Source organism: Nerophis ophidion, linkage group LG18, assembly GCF_033978795.1.
Source record: "Nerophis ophidion isolate RoL-2023_Sa linkage group LG18, RoL_Noph_v1.0, whole genome shotgun sequence".
NCBI classification, from domain to species: domain Eukaryota; kingdom Metazoa; phylum Chordata; class Actinopteri; order Syngnathiformes; family Syngnathidae; genus Nerophis; species Nerophis ophidion.
In genome coordinates this window covers 24,729,057-24,750,890 of record NC_084628.1, presented here as the reverse complement: position 1 = coordinate 24,750,890, position 21,834 = coordinate 24,729,057, and the positions used below count along the sequence as shown (strand labels likewise).

The following is a 21,834-nucleotide window of genomic DNA, read 5'->3' as shown; positions in this document are numbered from 1 at the left end:
CAACACAATGTTTACATTTATAAACCCACAAGAAGATACATAACATACATACATAACAATATGTACATTCATAGATACATCAAGACAACACAATGTTTACATTCATAGACAAGGCAACACAATGTTTACATTTATGAACGCACAACAAGACAACAATGTTTACACTCATGGGCATACAACAAGACAACACAAAGTTGAAATTTATGGACACACCACAATACATAACGTGTACATTAACAGACACACAACAAGGCAACACAATATGTGCATTTACAGGCACACAACAAAACAAGACAATGTGTTCATTCACAGACAACAATACAATGCAATGTGTGCATTCACAGACACACAACAATACAACACATTGTTTACATTCAGAGACACACAAAACAATACAACATAATGTTTACATTCATGGACAAACAACAAGGCAACACAATGTTTACATTCATGGACACACAACAATACAACACAATGTGTACATTCACAGATACACAAGACAACAATGTGTACATTCACAAATAGACAAGATAAGACGATGTTTGCATTCATAGACACACAGCAAGACAACACAACATGTACATTCACAGACACAATACAACACAATGTTTACATTCACAGAGACACAACAATACAACAATGTTTACATTCATACACACAACACAATGTTTACATTCACAAACACACAAGACAACATAACTTGAGCATCCGCAGACACACATTAAGAAAACACAATGTTTACATTGACAGACACACAATACAACTCAATGTTTAAATAAATGGACACACAATAATACAACACAATGTGTACATCCACAAACAGACAAGGTAACACAATGTATACAGTCATAGACACACAACAAGACAACACAACATCCGCATTCACAGACACACAACAAGAAAACACAATGTTTACATTCACAGACACACAACAAGACAACACAAAGTGTACATTCACGGACACACAACAAGAAAACACAACACGTACATTCACAGACACACAACAAGACAACACAAAGCTTACATTCACGAACACACAACAAAACAACACAAAGCTTACATTCCTGGACATACAACAAGACAACACAATGTTTACATTCACAGACACACAACACAAAGTGTACATCCATGGACACACAACAAAACAACACAATGTTTACATTCCTGGACACACAACAAGACAACACAATGTTTACATTCACAGACAAACAACAAGACAACACAATGTTTACATTATTGACAAACAACATGACAACACAATGTTTACATTCAGACACAACAACACAATGTTTACATTTATAGACACACAACACCATGTTTACATTCACAGACACACAACACACAAGTGAATATTTATAGACTCACAACAAAACAGCACAATGTTTACATTGACAGACACACAACAAGACAACACAAAGTGAGTATTAACAGACGCACAACAAGAAAACACAATGTTTACATTCACAGACACAACAAGACAACACAATGTAAGCATTAACAGACGCACAACAAAAATACACAATGTTTATATTTACCGACACACAACAAAACAGCACTATGTTCACATTCCCAGACACACAACAATACAACTCAATATTTAAATTCATGGACACACAATAATACAACACAATGTGTACATTCATAGACACACAACAAGACAACACAATGTTTACATTCGAAGACACACAACAAGACAACATAATGTGTACATTCACGGACACACAACAATACAACACAATATGCACATTGACAGATACACAACAAGACAACACAACGTGTACATTGACAGACACACAAATAACGTGTGTGCACTTTCCTCAGATACTTCCTGATGCTGCTGACCACCTCCACTGTTCTCGGGGTATGTGCCACACCTGTGTGTCCCTCTGAATGATCTCCTGCCATGCCGGACGTTAGACTTTGAGGTCGTGTTTCCTGTGGCACAAGGTTGGCAGAACGTAGGACAACATATACAAAAACTGTGTATTGGACGAGAGTAAAACGTAGTGAGAAGCAGCGTCCTCTGTAGTGAACATTTCTTTAAAAACGTCCACTACAGAGGACGCTGCTCCTCATTTAGGTCGTACTGTGATGTGGGACACACACATCCTGCTGGCTGACACCTGATGCTGCTGTACAGTAGGAGATAAAGACGACATACAGTCGCCATCAAAAGTTTACATACACTTGTTAAGAACATAACGTCATGGCGGTCTTGAGTTTCCAATCATTTCTACAACTCTTATTTTTTTGTGATAGAGTGATTGGAGCACATACTTGTTGGTCACAAAAAACATTCATGACGTTTGGTTCTTTTATGAATTTATTATGGGTCTACTGAAAATGTTTAGCAAATCTGCTGGGTCAAAAGTATACATACAGCAATGTTAATATTTGGTTACATTTCCCTTGGCAAGTTTCACTGCAATAAGGCGCTTTTGGTAGCCATCCACAAGCTTCTGGTTGAATTTTTGACCACTCCTCTTGACAAAATTGGTACAGTTCTAAAACCTTAATTCTAGCCTGATTTAGCCATTCCTTTACCACTTTTGATGTGTGTTTGGGGTCATTGTCCTGTTGGAACACCCAACTCCGCCCAAGACCCAACCTCTGGGCTGATGATTTTAGGTTGTCCTGAACAAATTGGAGGTGTTACTCCCCTTTCATTGTCCCATCTAAAGCACCAGTTTCATTGATAGCAAAACAGGCCCAGTGTGACGACCGGGTCGCGTGTTGATGCGTAGTTTGTTCTCCCAGGATGCATACGGAATTCAGACACAGCGTGGAGGCAGGAAATAATTTATTTAAGAAATAAATCAGATGGGAACCAACACAAATGTGCTCAAAGCACGGAAGGCAAAAACCAAAGGGGCTAGCATGGAAGCTAGCAACAAACAGAGCCTAGCGTGGAAGGTAGTATACAGGTAGCGGGAATCTAGTCGTCAGCTGTTGCGTGTGGAAAATTCGGAAGCCAGACTGACTGACCGGAAAAGGCAGTATTAAATAGTGCTATTGATTAGTGCTCGGAGAACAGGTGAGATTCCCAAACACCAATCAGAGACAGGTGGAAACAATAACGAACCATGGAAACAGAAAACAACCCCAGAGGTGACGGAGTCCAAAAAACCAAACTGAACATTATACCTGCGTCGGATCATAATACCCAGATCAGTGGTTCTCAAATGCGGGTACGCGTACCCCTAGGGGTACTTGAAGGTATGCCAAGGGGTATGTGAGATTTTAAAAAAATATTCTAAAAATAGCAACAATTCAAAAATCCTTTATAAATATATTTATTGAATTATACTTCAACAAAATATGAATGTAAGTTCATAAACTGTGAAAAAAAATACAACAATGCAATGTTCAGTGTTGACAGCTAGATTTGTTGTGGACATGTTCCGTAAATATTGATGTTAAAGATTTTTTTTTTTTGTGAAGAAATGTTTAGAATTAAGTTTATGAATCCAGGTGGATCTCTATTGCAATCCCCAAAGAGGGCACTTTAAGTTGATGATTACTTCTATGTGTAGAAATATTTATGTATGATTGAATCACTTGTTTATTTTTCAACAAGTTTTTAGTTATTTTTATATCTTTTTTTCTCCAAATAGTTCAATAAAGACCACTACAAATTTAATAAATCAGAAACGGATGACATAGTGCTGTATTTTACATAATCTCTTTTTTTCAACCAAAAAGGCTTTGCTCTGATTAGGGGGTACTTGAATCAAAAAAAATTTTCATAAGGGGTACATCCCTGAAAAAAGGTTGAGAACCACTGACCCAGAGCATAATACCACCACCACCATGTTTGACGGTAGGTGTAGTGTTCGTGGCATTAAAGGCCTTTCACCCTTTCTCCTCCAAACATATTGCTGGGTATTGTGGCCAAACAGCTCAATTTTTGTTTCATCTGACCACAAAACTTTCCTCCAGAAGGTGTTTTCTTTGTCCATGTGATGTCATGGACATTTTCAGTAAACCCATAATTCATAAAAGAACCAACAAGTATGTGCTCCAATCACTCTATCACAAAATAATAAGAGTTGTAGAAAATATTGGAAACTCAATACAGCCATGAAATTATGTTCTTTACAAGTGTATGTAAACTTTTGATGGTGACCGTAAGTGGGACATGTATGCGTGACAAGTACAGTCGGAGGACATGTACGCAGGACACATTGTCGGACGTGTGTCCGCCGTGAGGTTCTGACGGCAGATGGAGTGATTTTCACATTCCTGCTGCTGATAGAAACGCTTGACTGCTAACTGAGTTGACACAACGCGGCAGGAATGCCGGCAACACAAACACTGGTGCATGAAGGGAATCGGTCTGCTGGGAGTCACCAAGTGAAACGGGTCGCACTGGCCGTCACACGAGAGCCACTCGTATTTTTAGCGGCCGTTCAAATCGTTCGATGAATCCCGGAGAAAAACTCTTAATAGCCGCTTGAACCGCGGTGACAGAACTCTAGAACTCTGTTGCCCTGAAACCAAGAAGTCCATGAACACGTTGACCATGATGTTTTTGTCTGCAGGGCGACCACACGGAGCCATGCGGAGGCCGGGACTGTTCCACCTGTCAGTGCTTTCCAGCCAAGGGAGCGAGGGTGAGGCTCCGCCCACGGCACACGACAGCCAATCGCGGCGCAGTTGAGACAGCCGGCTACTTCGTGAAAACTTATCGAGAAGTTTGCTACTTTGAACAACGTGACCACGTCCGATCTTGTCACTTCTTGTTTCCTTTTTCACTAAGGGAAAAATACTAATGTACAAAATATTAAATATGAAAAAAATATTAAAATAAATAATAAAAATATAAATAATAATCATTCGATAAAATCTCATAGTCTACAAACAATTCAGTAAGATTTTATTGTGTATGAACGATTCAATAAGATTCGATACAGACTACAAACAATGTGATCAGATTTGATACAAAGTGCGAACGATTCGATACAGTGTACTAATGAGTCGATAAGATTCAATACAGTGTACAAATGATTCAATACAGTTTCGGTACTCTTGTCTTGTTCTGTATATTGTACAGTATTTTGTATTTCTATAGTGTTTTGTATATTATACACCATTTCTTATTATTTTTATTGGATAGTGGTCTGTTTATTTCAATTGTTAGTTTTTTCCTTTATTACCTCTTGTGTTATTTATTTCACCCCATATTTGTTCCCACTACCGCACCTTAAGTCGGAGTATTTAATCTCGTTATATGCAAATACAATGACAATAAAGTCCATTATATTCTATTCTAACCAGTCCAAAAATTCAATACAGTGTACAAACAATTCGAAAAGTCAAAAGTATATGAACAATTCGATAACATTCGACACAATGTACAAACAACTCGTTACGATTCGATAAAGTGTACTAACGACTCGATAAGATTCGATACAGTGTATTAATGAGTCGATAAGATTCAATACAGTGTGCAAACATTTCAATAAGATGTGATGGAGTACGAACGATTTAATAAGATTCAATACAGTGTAAAAATGATTCAATACAGTGTACTAACGAGTCGATAAATTCAAAACAGTGTACAGACAATTCGATAAGAGTCGATAGGGTGCACCAACAATTCCATAACATTCGACACGGTGTACGAACAATTTCGTTAAGATTCGATACAGTGTACTAGCGAGTCGATAAGATTCGATACAGTTTACAAACATTTCAATAAGATGTGATGGAGTACGAACAATTCAATAAGATTCAATACTGTGTACAAATGATTCAATGCAGTGTACTAAGGAGTCGAAAGTGTATGAACAATTATACAATTCAATAAGATTCGACACAATGTATGAACAATTCGTTACGATTCAATACAATGTACTAACGAGTCGATAAGATTCGATACAGTTTACAAACATTTAAATAAGATGTGATGGAGTACGAACAATTCAATAAGATTCAATACTGTGTACAAATGATTCAATGCAGAGTACTAAGGAGTCGATAAATTCAATACAGCGTACAAACAATTCGATAAGAGTCGATAGGGTGCACCAACAATTCCATAACATTCGACACAGTGTACGAACAATTTCGTTAAGATTCGATACAGTGTACTAGCGAGTCGATAAGATTCGATACAGTGTACAAACATTTCAATTAGATGTGATAGAGTACGAACGATTCAATAAGATTCAATACTGTGTACAAAAGATTCAATACAGTGTACTAACAAGTCGATAAATTCAATACAGTGTACTAACTAGTCGATAAATTCAATACAGTGTACAAACAATTCGATAAGATTCGACACAGTGTACTGACAATTTGTTAAGATTCGATACGCCAACAATTCGATAAGATTCGACAGAGTGTACGACCAATTTGTTAAAATTTTATATAGGGTACGAATGAATCGATAAGATTCAATAGAGTGTACAAACATTTCAATAAGATGTGATCGAGTACGAAGGATTCAATAGGATTCAATACAGTGTACAAAGGAGTTGATCAATTCAATAAAGTGTACTAACACTTTGATAAGAGTCGATATAGTGTACAATTTGATAAGATTCAAGACAGTGTATGAACAATTCATTAAGATTCGATACAGTGTACGAACAGTTCGTTAAAGATTCGATGCAGTGTACAAACATTTCAATAAGATGTGATAGAGTACAAACGATTCAATAAGATTTAATAGAGTGTACAAATGATTCAATACAGTGTACCAACGAGTCGATAAATTCAATACAGTGTACAAACAATTCGATAAGAGTCAAAACAATGTACAAACAATTTATTAGGATTCAATACAGTGTGCGAATGATTCGATACAGTGTACAAACAGTTCGATAAGATTCAACACAATGTACGAACAATTTGATAAGATTCGATAGTGTACAAACGATGTTGTAACTTCCTGTTTCCATAAATAATAATGAAAAATATCAATAACGATTCAGTAAGATTCGATAGTGTACAAACGAGTCAATAAGATTTGATAGTGTACGAAAGATTTGATACAGTGTACTAACGAGTCGATAAGATTCGATACAATGTACAAACGATTCGATATGACTCAGTGCTGTGTACAAATGATTAGATACAGTATACTTACGAGTCGATAAGATTCGGTACAATGTACAAACGATTCAATAAATTGTATACATTGTACAAACAATTCGATAAGAGTCGATACAGTGAATGAACAATTAAAGATTTGATACAGTGCACGAACAATTCAATATTATTTGATACAGTGTATGAACAATTTGATACTGTATACAAACGATTCAAAACAATGTACGAACGATTCGATACGTTTTGATACAGTGTACATCTCTTTGTGACGGACGGTTCGATACGAGTCTAAATACATGAGTTATGATACGATTCAAAAACTATATATTTTAAAACACGATTTGATAAGATTCGAAAAAGTTTACAAAAAAATGTATAAGATTTGATAGAGTTTACGAACAATTGGAGAAGATTCAAGTGTTTGTAGGAACAATTCCATAAGATCCCATACGGTGTACAAATGATTTGATACAGCGTACGAACGATTCGATAAGATTCGATACAGTGCACGAATGATTCAAAACCGTGTACAAACGATTCGATACAGTGTACGAACAATTCGATAAGTTTACGCTTCAACACAGTGTATAAACATTTAATTTTAAGATTTGATAGTGAATGAACAATTGGATAACATTTGATATAGTGTACATATGATTCGATAAGATTCAGTACGGTGTACGGACAATTCGATAAGAGTTGAAACAGTGTACGAACAATTCGATACAGTGTACGAACGATTTGATAAAATTCAATACAGTGTACGAACAAGTCATTAAGATTCGATACAGTGTACAAACTATTTATTAAGATCCGGTACAGTGTACATATTTTTGTCGATTCAATACACATCTAGATATATATATATTTTATAACGGAACGATTTGATAAGATTCGATACAGCGTTCAAACGCTTTGGTAAGATTCTATACAGTGCATGAATTATTCCATAAGGTCGATAAAGTTTACAAACGATTTGATAAAAATTTGATACGTTGTGTACGAATGATTTGATAGATTGTACGAACAATTTGATAAGATTCAAAACAGCGTACGGATGATTCGAGAAGGCCGATAAAGTTTAAGAACGATTTGATAACATTCAATACAATTGATTCGGTAGCTTGTACAAACAATTTCATAGGAGTCGATACAAAGTAGGAATGATTCGATACATTGCCGCCATCTATTGTAGTCTTCAGTAAAGTTAGCTATCAGAGCATGTGCAAGAACTTTAATTTGTATGTCTCAGCATATATGAACTACTTTGAATTGGTTCTAGTTAGCATCGTTAATGTACAAAATACAACAATTCTATTATTACCTCTGCAACTTCTGTATGCTAGCAACCCAGATAGCAAAAATAGCGGAGACAGACAAGAGTGTTCACTTTGTTTCTTTCATTCCATTCTAGATACTTCAAAACGTTACGGGCAAATTTTTCTAAAACTTTAAAGAAACGTCCAAAACTGGATAAGAAACAAGTGATTGTATTTTGGGGCTGATCCGAAGCCTCTTAACTATGTTACATTACGTTTACGTTACAAGCCTCTACTTGCGAGGCCCACAGAGACAAAGAGAGTGGATCTGCCATAGATAGCTCAAAAAGTTATGGGCTGATCCCGATCATTTTTACGATGTTACTTTAGGTTTACATTACGAGCGGCCCTGTTTCCACCCACAGAGACAAAGACAGTGGATCCGCTATAGATAGCTCAAAAAGTTATAGGCATATTTTGATTAAAATTCCAGTAAACGTCAGAAATTAGATATAAGACAAGTGATTACATTTTGAGGCTGATCTGAAACATATTGACTATGTTACCTTATGTTTAGGTTACGAGCGTCTACCTGCAAAATTACCCGCCTCCACCCACAGAGACAAAGAGAGTGGATCCGCTACAAATAGGTCTAAAAGTTATAGGCACATTTTTATTAAAATTATAGTAAATGTCAGAAATTAGATATAGATTACATTTTGAGGCTGATCCGAAACCTATTATGTTACCTTACGTTTACGTTATGAACCTCTTGCGAGCTGACCCGCCTCCACCCACAGACACAAAGAGATTAGATCCGCTATAGATAGCTCAAAAAGTTTTGGGCACAATTTGATTACAATTACAGGAAATGTGAAAAATAGAATAAGGAACAAGTCAGTACATTTTGGGGCTGATCCCGATCATAAATACGATGTTACCTTACGTTTACATTACAATCTTTAACATCTCTGTGTGTGTATGCTAGCAGCCAAGCAGACACACAGATAGCGGAGACAGACAAGAGTGTTCACTTTGTTTCCTTCATTCCATTCTAGATACTTTAAAATGTTATGGTCAAATGTTCCTAAAACTTTAAAGTAACATCCCAAATTGGATAAGAAACAAGTGATTACTTTTTGAAGCTGATCCAAAACATCTTGATTTTACTTTACGCTTACGTTACGAACCTCTACTTGCGAGCTGACCCGCCTCCACCCACAGAGACAAATAGAGTGGATCTGCTACGGATAGCTCAAAAAGTTATGGGCACAATTTGATTAAAATTCCAAGACTTGTAAGACATGGGGTAAAAAAAGATTAGTCAATAAGTCTTGGGGGTGATCCCGATCATTTTTACTTTAGGTTTACATTACGAGCAGCCCTGTTTACACCCACAGAAACAAAGCCAGTGGATCCGCTATAGATAGCTCAAAAAGTTATAGGCATATTTTGATTAAAATATCAGTTAATGTCAGAAATTAGATATAGAACAAGTGATTACATTTTGAGGCTGATCTGAAACATCTTGACTATGTTACCTTACGTTTATGTTACGAGCATCTACTTGCAAAATGACCCGCCTCCACCCACAGAGACAAAGAGAGTGGATCCGCTACAGATGGTTCAAAAAGTTATAGGCAAATTTGGATTAAAATTATAGTAAATGTCAGAAATTAGATATAGATTACATTTTGAGGCTGATCCGAAATATCTTGATTATGTTACCTTACGTTTACGTTACGAGCCTCTACTTGCGAGCTGACCCGCCTCCACTCACAGAGACAAAGCCAATGGGTCCGCTATAGATAGCTCAAAAAGTTAGGGGCACAATTTGATTACAATTACAGGAAATGTCAAAAATGGAATGAGGAACAAGTCAGTACATTTTTGGGCTGATGTCCATCGTAAATACGATGTTACCTTACGTTTACGTTACAATCTTTAAAACTTCTGTGTGTGCGTATGCTAGAAGCCAAGCAGACACACGGATAGCGGAAGCAGACAAGAGTGTTCACTTTGTTTCTTTCATTCCATTCTAGATACTTTGAAATGAATGATATGTAAATTTTCCTAAAACTTTAAAGTAACATCCGAAATTGGTTGAGAAACACGTGATTACATTTTGGGGCTGATCCGAAACATCTTGACTATATTACCTTACGTTTACGTTATGAGCCTCTACTTGCGAGCTGACCCGCCTCCACCCACAGAGACAAAAAGATAGCTAAAGATTGCTCAAAATGTTAGGGGCACAATTTGATTAAAATTCCAGGAATTGTCAGAAATGGGGTAAAAAAAAAAAAAATCATTAAATTTTGGGGCTGATCCCAATTATTTTTACGATATTACTTTATTTTTACATTACGAGCGGCCCTGTTTCCACCCACAGAGACAAAGCCAGTGGTTCCGCTATAAATAGCTCAAAAAGTTATAGACAAATTTTGATAAAAATTCCAGTAAATGTAAAAAATTAGATCTAGAACAAGTGATTACATTTTGAGGCTGATCTGAAACAGCTTTACTATGTTACCTTACGTTTACAGTACGAGCCTCTACTTGCCTCCACCCACAGAGACAAAAGGTGTGGCTCTGCTATGGACAGCTCAAGAAGCTCAAAATTTTGATTACAATTCCAGGAATTGTGAGAAATGGGATTGAAAAAAACTGGTTATTAAGTTTTGGGACTGATCCCGATCATTTTTACGATATTACTTTATGTTTACATTACACACGGCCCTGTCTCCACCCACAGAGACAAAGCCAGTGGTTCTGCTATAGATAGCTCAAAAAGTTATAGGCATATTTTGATAAAAAATCCAGTAAATGTTAAAAATGAGATTGAGAACAAGTGATTACATTTGGGGGCTGATGCCAAACATCTTGACTATGTTACCTTACGTTTATGTTACGAGCCTCTACTTGCGAGCTGACCCGCCTCCACCCACAGAGATAAAAAGTGTGGATCTGCTAAAGATAGCTCAAAAAGCTCAAAATTGATTAAATTCCAGAAATTGTGAGAAAAGGGATAAAAAATAACTAATCATTAAGTTTTGAGGCTGATCCTGATCATTTTTTACGACATTACTTTAGGTTTACATTACGAGCAGCCCTGTCTCCACCCACAGAGACAAAGACAGACACAAAAAGTGTGCATCCGCTATAGATAGCTCAAAAAGTTGTAGGCATATTTTGATTAAAATACAGTAAATGTCAGAAATTAGATATAGAACAAGTGATTACTTTTTGAGGCTGATCTAAAACATCTTGACTAAATTAATTAAAGTACCAATGATTGTCACACACACACTAGGTGTGGTGAAATTTGTCCTCTGCATTTGATCCATCCCCTTGTTCACCCCCTGGGAGGTGAGGGGGGCAGTGAGCATCAGCGGTGGCCGCGCCCAGGAATCATTTTTGGTGATTTAACCCCCAATTCTAACCCTTGATACTTAGTGCCAAGCAGGAAGGCGATGGGTCCCATTTTTATAGTCTTTGGTATGACTCGGCCGGGGTTTGAAGTCACAACCTACCGATCTCGGGGCGGACACTCTAACCACTAGGCCACTGAGTAGGACTATTATGACCCGCCTACACCCACAGAGACAAAGCCAGCGGGTCCGTTATACATAGCTCGAAACTTTATTTGCACATTTTGATTAAAGTTCCAGGAATCGTGAGAAATGGTTACAAAGAACAAGTTATTACGTTTTGGGGCCGATCCGGATAATTTTTACGATATTACTTTAGGTTTACATTATGAGCGGCCGATCATAAATACGATGTTACGTAGGTAGGTTTACATTACGATCTTCGGCTATCTTTGCGGAGACAGGCAAGTCTCCCCAAAGATAGCGGAGACAGGCAAGAGTTTTTACTTTGTTTCTTTCATTCCACTCTTGAAACTTCAAAAAGTTATGGACGGATTTTGATGACATTTCAGGAAATGCCAGAAATGGGACAAGGAACAAGTGATTCCAGTTTTGGGGCGACCCGGTTCACCGTCTAGACTCAGGATTTTTTTTTTTTCACTACTGGGAAAGTAAGCCCTAGCGGACGTCTGCACTCGCCGAGGGCTTTTTTTAGTTTTGTATGCGACCCTGGCTGGGAAACGTTTGGACAAACTCTACATTGGACAGAATGGGAAGTGAACAAAATAAGAGACCGTTAACAAAATAAAAGAGATCAAAGCGTTCTTATGGACTGATATGACCATCAAAATATTCTTTGTGTACGGTCTCACCTCAAACACACATGCATATTTCACCTGATTTTAAGATGCTACTGCTCACAAGTGTGTGTGTGTGTGTGTGTGTGTGTGTGTGTGTGTGTGTGTGTGTGTGTGTGTGTGTGTTTGTACGTGTGTGTGTGTGTGTGTGTGTGTGTGTGTGTGTGTGTGTGTGTGTGTGTGTGTGTGTGTTTGTACAGCTGGGGGTCGCAGACAGACAGAGAGCATCATGGGAAAGCGTCTGTCTCACTGATTTCACACTTCAATAATTCCAGATAAAGATAGAGAGAACAAAAACTAACAGAGATCAGACCTGTCACATCTCATCACACACACACACACACACACACACAACCACACACACACACGCACACACACAGTGTGCGACAAAGTGGTGCCTGTTTTGTCTCAATGCCCTCTTGTGGTCATGTTCAAAGTTTCCCAGAATGAATTGAGACAATTTCAATGTCACCTCATTAGAATTTGAGGCATTTAAATATATATATATATTTTTTTTTACATATGTACAATTAAAGAGGGTTCGGACTATTTGTTAATAAATGTTTTTCTATTTTATTCTTTGTTAAACACTGTTATTGCGAAGGTCAAGATACGCTAATTAATCAATAATTACTGTGCGATATTTTGTCAATATTTCACAGTAGCCTGAGTAGTTCTTCATCCTTTTTTTTGTTCCTGTTGGCGAGTGAATCGCATGAATGGTTTTGGATTAGTTTTCCCACCGGATGCCCTTTCAGAGGCAACCCTGGAATCAAACCCTCTTTCATGGAAGTCAGAAGCCTGCCCCCGGTACACAAACAAGGATCCCTAATCCTCCTTCACCATGTTTCATTTTTTTGTTACAAATATTCCCCGAGGTGCCAATAAAATTTTAAAACGTGGCCCCCGGTCTTCAATTTGGACACCACTGCGGTTTTGACTCTTGGCTTTGCTTCCACAGGGGGCTCCAGGGCCGCTTGGTAGACAGGGACCTCAGGGACCCCCGGGTTTCCCAGGCTCTCAAGGTTCTCCGGGAGAGAAAGGCAAGCGAGGGGATGAAGGTCCAGCAGGATCTCCGGGACCAAAGGGAGACACGGTGAGTAAAAAAAAAGTCTTAAATAATTTTTGCGAAAACAAGAAGAGACGCTTGCTTTAGTACAAGGCTGTCAGACTCATATTTTATGAACGTAGTTATGGCTGCCCTCACTCAATATAGAAAACCCAAAACCAGTGAAGTTGGCACATTGTGTAAATAAGAAATAAAAACAGAATACAATTATTTGCAAATCTTTTTCAACTTATATTCAATTGAATAGACTGCAAAGACAAGATATTTAATGTTGGAACTTTGAAAAAAAAAAAGTTTTTTATTTTGCAAATAATCATCCATCCATCCATTTTCTACCGCTTATTCCCTTTTTGGGGTCGTTAACTTAGAATTTAATGGCAGCAACAGATTGCAAAAAAAAGTTGTCACAGGGGCATTTTTACCACTGTGTTACATGGCCTTTCCTTTTAACAACACTCATTAAACGTTTGGGAACTGAGGAGACACATTTTTGAAGTTTTTCAGGCGGAATTTTTTCCCATTCTTGCTTGATGTACAGCTTAAGTTTTTCAGCAGTCCAGGGTCTCCGTTGTGGTATTTTAGGCTTCATAATGCACCACACATTTTCAATGGGAGACAGGTCTGGACTACAGGCAGGCCAGTCTAGTACCCACACTTTTTTACTATGAAGCCATGCTGTTGTAACCTGTATTTACCTTTCAGCATTAATAGTGCCTTCACAGATGTATACAGTGTAAATTACCCATGCCTTGGGCACTAATACAACCCCATACCATCACAGATGCTGGCTTTTGAACGTTGCGCCTATAACAATCCGGATGGTTCTTTTCCTCTTTGGTCCAGAGGACACGACGTCCACAGTTTCCAAAAACAATTTGAAATGTGGACTCGTCAGACCACAGAACGCTTTTCCACTTTGCATCAGTCCATCGTAGATTAGCTCGGGCCCAGCGAAGTTGGCGGCGTTTCTGGGTGTTGTTGATAAATGGCTTTCCTTTGCATAGTAGCATTTTAACTTGCACTTACAAATGTAGCGATGAACTATAGTTACTGACAGTGGTTTTCTGAAGTGTTCTTGAGCACATGTGGTGATATCCTTTACACACTGATGTCGCTTTTTTATGCAATAGCGCCTGAGGGATCCAAGGTCACGGGCATTCAGTGTTACGTGCAGTAATTTCTCCAGATTATCTGAACCTTTTGATGATTTTACGGAACGTAGATGGTGAAATCCTAAATTCCTTGCAATTGCTGGTTGAGAAATGCTGTTCTTGAATTGTTCAACAATTTGCTCAGGCATTTCTTCACAAAGTGGTGACCCTCGTCCCATCCTTGTTTGTACATGACTGAGCCTTTCATGGAAGCTGATTTTTTACCCAGTCATGGCACCCACTTGTTCCCAATTACCCTGTTCACCCGTGGGATGTTCCAAATAAGTGTTTGATGAGCATTCCTCAACTTTCTCTGTCTTTTTTGCCACTTGTGCCAGCTTTTTTGAAACATGTTGCAGGCATCAAATTCCAAATGAGCTCATATTTGCAAAAAATAAAGTTTACCAGTTTGAACGTTAACTATCTTTTCTTTACAGTCTATTCAACTAAATATAGGTTGAAAAAGATTTGCAAATCTTTGTATTCTGTTTTTATTTACCATTTACACAATGTGCCATCTTTACTGTTTTTTAGGTTTGTATATGAATTTTTATTTGGGCTGTCAAAAATAATTAGTTAACTCATGTGATTAATCACAAAAAATGATCGCATTAATCATGTAAAATTGCAGATTAATCACAAATAATTTTTTTTTAAATGGTTACCTGAAAGGTGGCATGGGTTTTATATAAGGTGAGTGAACAGGACTATAGATAATACTTTTACCAGGTTTTGAGCAAATAAATTATGTACATTCAAGTAAAACATAAAAAATTATTGTGAATAACATTCTACTGATGAAGTTCTGTCAAAATATTGGGGTCTTTTTTTAGGTTAACTTAAGTTATAATGTAGGCAAGTATTTTTACTCTGATTAGTCACAATCAATCCAAATTCAAAAGTGTGATTAATCTGATTACAAATGTTTTGACAGCACTAAATTGAATGTATAATCTCCTCACGATATTACACAATTCCTTTAAAATGTTATTCCTAAAAATGTTTCTAGTTTTAAGAGCTGTTTACTTTTTTTTTAGTCTTTGACTTTACATCATAATCTTAATTTAGCATTAGTAATTATGTTTTGTTCTTCCATCCATCCCATCCATCCATTTTCTACCGCTTGTCCTGTTCAGTTTAAAAATGTTAAAATTGAGAAGATACCCATTCGAATAAGATATTTTGGTTTCCCCCCACATAGAAAATGTTGTTTCAAGATGTTTAATTTTAGAATTACAAGTTGAATAACGGTTATTTTCAAAATAGAATACCGGTACTTGTTTCTATCTTAAATGTCCTGCTAATTTCTAAATACACAAATCTTAATTATAGGATCTCTTATCAAGTGAAATTAATTTCACTAGTTTTTAGTGTTGTTTTACTAAAATGTTGTATTTTTATTTTATATTTTGTCAGCTCTTTTTTGCACTGTATGCATTTATTATTTGTGTTTACAAATTGATGGATAGCTTTTGAAATCATTGGTCAAGGGAACAGGTATTTTATTGTAACATTTTTTTTTAATTCTAACAATATATGTTAACATTGGGGTGTCTTAACATTTGCAACAAGGGCCACATACTAAAAGTCAAAGTATGCAGGGGATATTTTAATATGTTTTTATTTTGTAATAAGAAATGCTAAAAACTAGGGGCGCATAAAAATTCAATTCATATCCGAATCGCGATTCTTATTCATCCCGATTCCAAATCATTCATAATTTTCAAAAAGCAATGTTTTTTTTTTTAATAAAATAGTGCATTTTTAAAAAGACATTTTTAGGCTGTCTACATGCAACAAAAAGGACATTTTCTTACCTGCAACCACAGAACTTTCATCCAGAAGGTCTTATCTTTGTCCATTTGATGACAGATGAAACATAAATTGAGCTGTTTGGCCACAATACCCAGCAATATGTTTGGAGGAGAAAAGGTGAGGCCTTTAATCCCAGGAACACCAATCCCCACTGTCAAGCATGGTGGTGGTAGTATTATGCTCTGGGCCTGTTTTGCTGCCAATGGAACTGGTGCTTTAAATGGGACAATAAAAAAAAAGGATTATCTCTAAATTCTTTAGAACAACCTAAAATCATCAGCCCAGAGGTTGGGTCTTGGGCGCAGTTGGGTGTTCCAACAGGACAATGACCACAAACACACGTCAAAAGTGGTAAAGGAATGGCTAAATCAGGCTAGAATTAAGGTTTTAGAATGGCCTTCCCGAAGTCCTGACTTAAACATATGGACAATGCTGAATATACATATATATATATATATATGTATATATATATATATATATATACATACATACATACATACACACACATATATAGATACATATATGTCTGTTTTTATTTTTTTACAAAATTTTAAATGACCCCTGCATACTTTGACATTTTAGCATATCACCCATTTAGGAAAAAGTTTGGACACCCCTGAGTTATTAGTATCAAATGGTTAGCTTTTTTCTCCTTACACTACAAATGTTTGCTCTTTTTTATTTTATTTTAACATTTTCGGTGTTTTGTTTGCATCCCACAAATATGCTGGAGGTGTGGGCCACTCTTTGGACACCCCTGTGTTGACATAATTTTGTTTGCAAGGTCAGATCATTTTCAGTTGTATGCACTACTTGCAATTTTTCTATCAAAAATATTTTAAGAAATAAAAATAAAGTGCGTTATTGACCCGTATTATTACCGGGTTTTTTATTTCCATGTGGCGGGCCAGATCTGGCCCCTGAGCCTTGAGTTTGACACAGCTGGTTGAGGTTCTAGTCTGGTTGTGACTTGGCTTTGCTTTATTGTTGTTTTAGGGAGCTGTTGGGGTTCCTGGCTTTCCTGGTCTCGATGGAGTCCCGGTAAGACTACACCCTGGGTTCCTCTCCTTTCTTTTCTTTCACGGGTAACTTGTTTGTGTTCTCAGGGTCACCCGGGCCCAGCTGGCGGACCTGGTTTTCCTGGAGTGGACGGGTGTAATGGGACTAAAGGAAAGCAGGGAAATCCTGGACTTCTTGGAGAGGAAGGGCCCAACGGTGATGCGGTCAGTACAACAGATTGGTCAATAAGCAGTCCTATCAGGTCCTTTTGGCTCATGGGACTCCGGAGGCAGCGGACAGGTACAGACATGCCAAACAGTGTGTGGCTTTGGTGGTTGCAGAGGCAAAAACTCGGACATAGGTGGAGTTCGTAGAAGCCATGGAGAACGACTTCCGGAGGGCTTTGAAGCGATTCTGGACCACCATCCGCCACCTCAGAATGGAGAAGCAGTGCACTGTCAACACCGTGTGTAGTGGGGGCTGTGTGCTGCTGACCTCGACTGGGGATGTTGTGGATCGGTGGAAGGAATACTTCGAAGAACTTCTCAATCCCACCTACATGTCTTCTTATGAAGAAGCCGTGCCTGGGGACCCTCCTATTTCTGGGGATGCGGTTGCCGAGTTAGTTAAGAAGTGCCTCAGTGGCAGGTGGGTGAGATCCGCCCGGAGTTCGTTAAGGCTCTGGATACTGTGGGGCTGCCATGGTTGACAAGACTCTGCAGCATTACGTGGACATTGTGGGTGGTACGTCTGGATTGGCAGATCGGGGTGGTGATTCCTCCATTTAAAAAGGGGAACCAGATGGTGTGTTCCAATTATCGTGGGATCACACCCCTCAGCTTTCCCGGTAAGGTATATACAGGAGTTCTGGAGAAGAGGCTACGTCGGATAGTCGAACCTCGGATTCAGGAGGAGCAGTATGGTTTTCGTCCTGTTCGTGGAAGTGTGGACCAACTCTATACTCCCTGCAGGGTCCTTTGAGGGTGCATGGGAGTTTGCCCAACCAGTCTACATGTGCTTTGTGGACTTTGAGAAGGCATTTGACCGTGTCCCTCGGGAAGTCATGTGGAGAGTGCCCAGACAGTATGGGGTATCGGACTGCCTGATTGTGGTGGTCCGCTCACTGTATGATCAGTGTCAGAGCCTGGTCCGCATCGCCGTAAGACTAATTTCCAGTGAGAGTTGGACTCCGCCAAGGCTGCCCTTTGTCATCAAATCTGTTTACTACTTTTATGGACAGAATTTGTAGGTGCAGTCAGGGCGGTGATAGGCTCTAGATTGGTGGCTGTAGGATTCGGTATCTGCTTTTTGCAGATGATGTGGTCCTGCTGGTTTCATCTGACCAGGATCTTCAGCAATAACTGTAACGGTTCGCAGCTGAGTGTGAAGCGACTGGGATGAAAATCAGCACTTCAAAGTCCATGGTTCTCGCCCAGAAAAGGTTGGAGTGCCATCTCCGGGTTGGGGAGGGGATCCTGCCCCATGTGGAGGAGTTCAAGTACCTCGGGGTCTTGTTCACGAGTGCGATCGTGAGATCGACAGGTGGATCAGTGCAGCGTCTGCAGTGAAGTGGACCCCGTATCAGTCTGTCGTGGTGAAGAAGGAGCTAAGCTGTGAGGCAAAGCTCTCAATTTACCAGTCGATCTACGTTCCTATCCTCACCTATGGTCTTGATTTTTGGGTTATGAGTGAAAGGACAAGATCACGGGTAAAAGTGGCCAAAATAAATTTCCTCCGTCAGGTGGTGGAGCTCTCCCTTAGAGATAGGGTGAGAACCTCAGAGTAAAGCCGCTGCTCCTCCACATCGAGAGGAGCCAGATGAGGTGGTTCAGGCACCTGGTTAGAATGCCCCCCCAAGGCCTCCTTGGGTAGGTGTTTAGAGCGCTTCCGACCGGTAGAGGACCGCGGGGAACACCAGGGACATGGTGGAGAGACTATGTCTCCCAGCTGGCCTGGGAACACCTTGTGATCCCCCAAAGAAAAGCTAGACAAAGTAGTTGGGGAGAGGGAAGTCTGGGTTTCTCTACTTATTCTGCTGCCCCCGTGTCCCAACTTCGGATAATCGGAAGAAGATGATTGGATGGATATACATACATATATACAGTGCATATACACATATATATTTATCAATATATTTAATTGTAGATGTATGTATGTATGTATACAGTACATACAAATGTATACATAAACAGTATGTATAATGTATATACACACACACATGTGCATGCATATTTTTACATATACATATGTAGACATGTATATTGTGTTCATATATGTATTCATACATATATATTTAAATATACAAAATAACTACATTCCAACCTGAAAAAAAAAAATAATAATCAGGTATATGGACGTCATTTTGTCCCTTCTTTTTTATTCTGGTGCAGCAACATCATTGACTGTTTGTTGCGAAGTCACAACTCTGACTGACTTGTGTTGCAGGGTTTTCCAGGACCAAAGGGATTTGCAGGAGAGCCAACATTCTACTTCATCCAGTACCCTGGAATTCCTGTGAGTGGTCCACACATCATGTGTCATATACCATAATAATTAAAATAACTACTCAGTGGTGTTCCGTCAGGGCCAGCAAGGCCTTCTCTGCTGGCCTGACATAACCAGAAATCATGATCATAACTAAAGTTCAAATACATTTTTCATTTACTTTTCCTAAATGTCTAAAAGTATTCATATTCTCTTCATGTCATATTGCTGTTGTTTTTAGTTTTAGATTGTATCCAATCAGAAATCAGCTAGCTTATGTTGCCATGCTGTACCAAATCTGCCCGGGGCATTCAGAATCAATTATGCTGGCGTCCGGGTACTGTAAGTGAACAGGGACATAAAGTGATAGACAGTTGCGATAGCCAATCAGATCACGAGTTGTCAGTATGGCCTTCTAGATGGCCTGACGTTGAACGTGACGTTTACGCCTTTTGTGATTAGAAACTCATCAGGACAGTTAGCGGATGAATTCGAGAACACAGAGTAGAGAGACAGTTGCGATAGCCAATCAGATCACAAGCTGTGGACAGTAGCCTATCTAGGTAGCCTGATGTTAACGAGACTGTGATTGGATACTCACTTGTCATTCCAAAGTGAGTATCCATTCACATGTTTCTATTTGCCAGGAAGTGTTGCGCCGTAGCCAGACCGGGATAGCAGAGAAGAAGAACAAAATGTTGATTAGGTGGCAGATATAGTATTTGGCCACCGATCCAAATGATCAGAACCAGGTGTCCTAATCACTTGGCCCGGCCACAGGTGTATAAAACCAAGCACTTAGGCATGGAGACTATTTCTACAAACATTTGTGAAAGATCGGGCCGCTCTCAGGAGCTCAGTGATTTCCAGCGTGGAACTGTGATAGGATGCCACCTGTGCAACAAATCCAGTCGTGAAATTTCCTCACTCCTAGATATTCCAAAGTCACCTGTCCGCTTTATTATATAGACCCCGTTTCCATATGAGTTGGGAAATTGTGTTAGATGTAAATATAAACGGAATACAATGATTTGGAAATCCTTTTCAACCCATATTCAGTTGAATATGCTAAAAAGACAACATATTTGATGTTCAAACTCATAAACTTTATTTTTTTTGCAAATAATAATAACTTAGAATTTCATGGCTGCAACACGTGCCAAAATAGTTGGGAAAGGGCATGTTCACCACTGTGTTACATCAACTTTTCTTTTAACAACACTCAAACGTTTGGGAACTGAGGAAACTACTTGTCGAAGCTTTGAAAGGGGAATTCTTTCCCATTCTTGTTTTATGTAGAGCTTCAGTCGTTCAACAGTCCGGGGTCTACGCTGTCGTATTTTACGCTTCATAATGCGCCACGTATTTTCGATAGTAGACAGGTGTGGACTGCAGGCGGGCCAAGAAAGTCCCTGCACTCTTTTACTACGAAGCCACGCTGTTGTAACACTTGGCTTGGCATTGTCTTGCTGAAATTAGCTGGGGCGTCCATGATAACAACATATGTAGCTCCAAAACCTGTATGGACCATTCAGCATTAATGGTGCCTTCACAGATGTGTAAGTTACCCATGCCTTGGGCACTAATACACCCCCATAACTTCACACATGCTGCATTTTCAACTTTGCGGCTATAACAATCCGAATGGTTATTTTCCTCTTTGTTCTGGAGGACAGCACGTCCTCTGTTTCCAAATTAAATTGGAAATGTGGACTCGTCAGACTACAGAACACTTTTCCACTTTGCATCAGTCCATCTCAGATGAGCTCG

The 21,834-nt window shown here is 38.7% G+C and overlaps 1 protein-coding gene across 3 annotated transcripts in view; it reads left to right on the top strand.

Moving 5' to 3' along the window:
• Nucleotides 1-21,834, top strand: part of col4a4 (collagen, type IV, alpha 4) — a 54,779-nt gene that overhangs the window by 11,178 nt on the left and 21,767 nt on the right. For all 3 annotated transcript variants that reach the window (XM_061877813.1, XM_061877814.1, XM_061877815.1), the window contains 6 exons: nucleotides 1,822-1,861; nucleotides 4,542-4,613; nucleotides 13,508-13,642; nucleotides 17,578-17,622; nucleotides 17,688-17,804; nucleotides 20,026-20,094. In XM_061877813.1, the coding sequence (XP_061733797.1) occupies nucleotides 1,822-1,861; nucleotides 4,542-4,613; nucleotides 13,508-13,642; nucleotides 17,578-17,622; nucleotides 17,688-17,804; nucleotides 20,026-20,094 (478 nt within the window). The remainder of the gene's footprint in view (nucleotides 1-1,821; nucleotides 1,862-4,541; nucleotides 4,614-13,507; nucleotides 13,643-17,577; nucleotides 17,623-17,687; nucleotides 17,805-20,025; nucleotides 20,095-21,834) is intronic.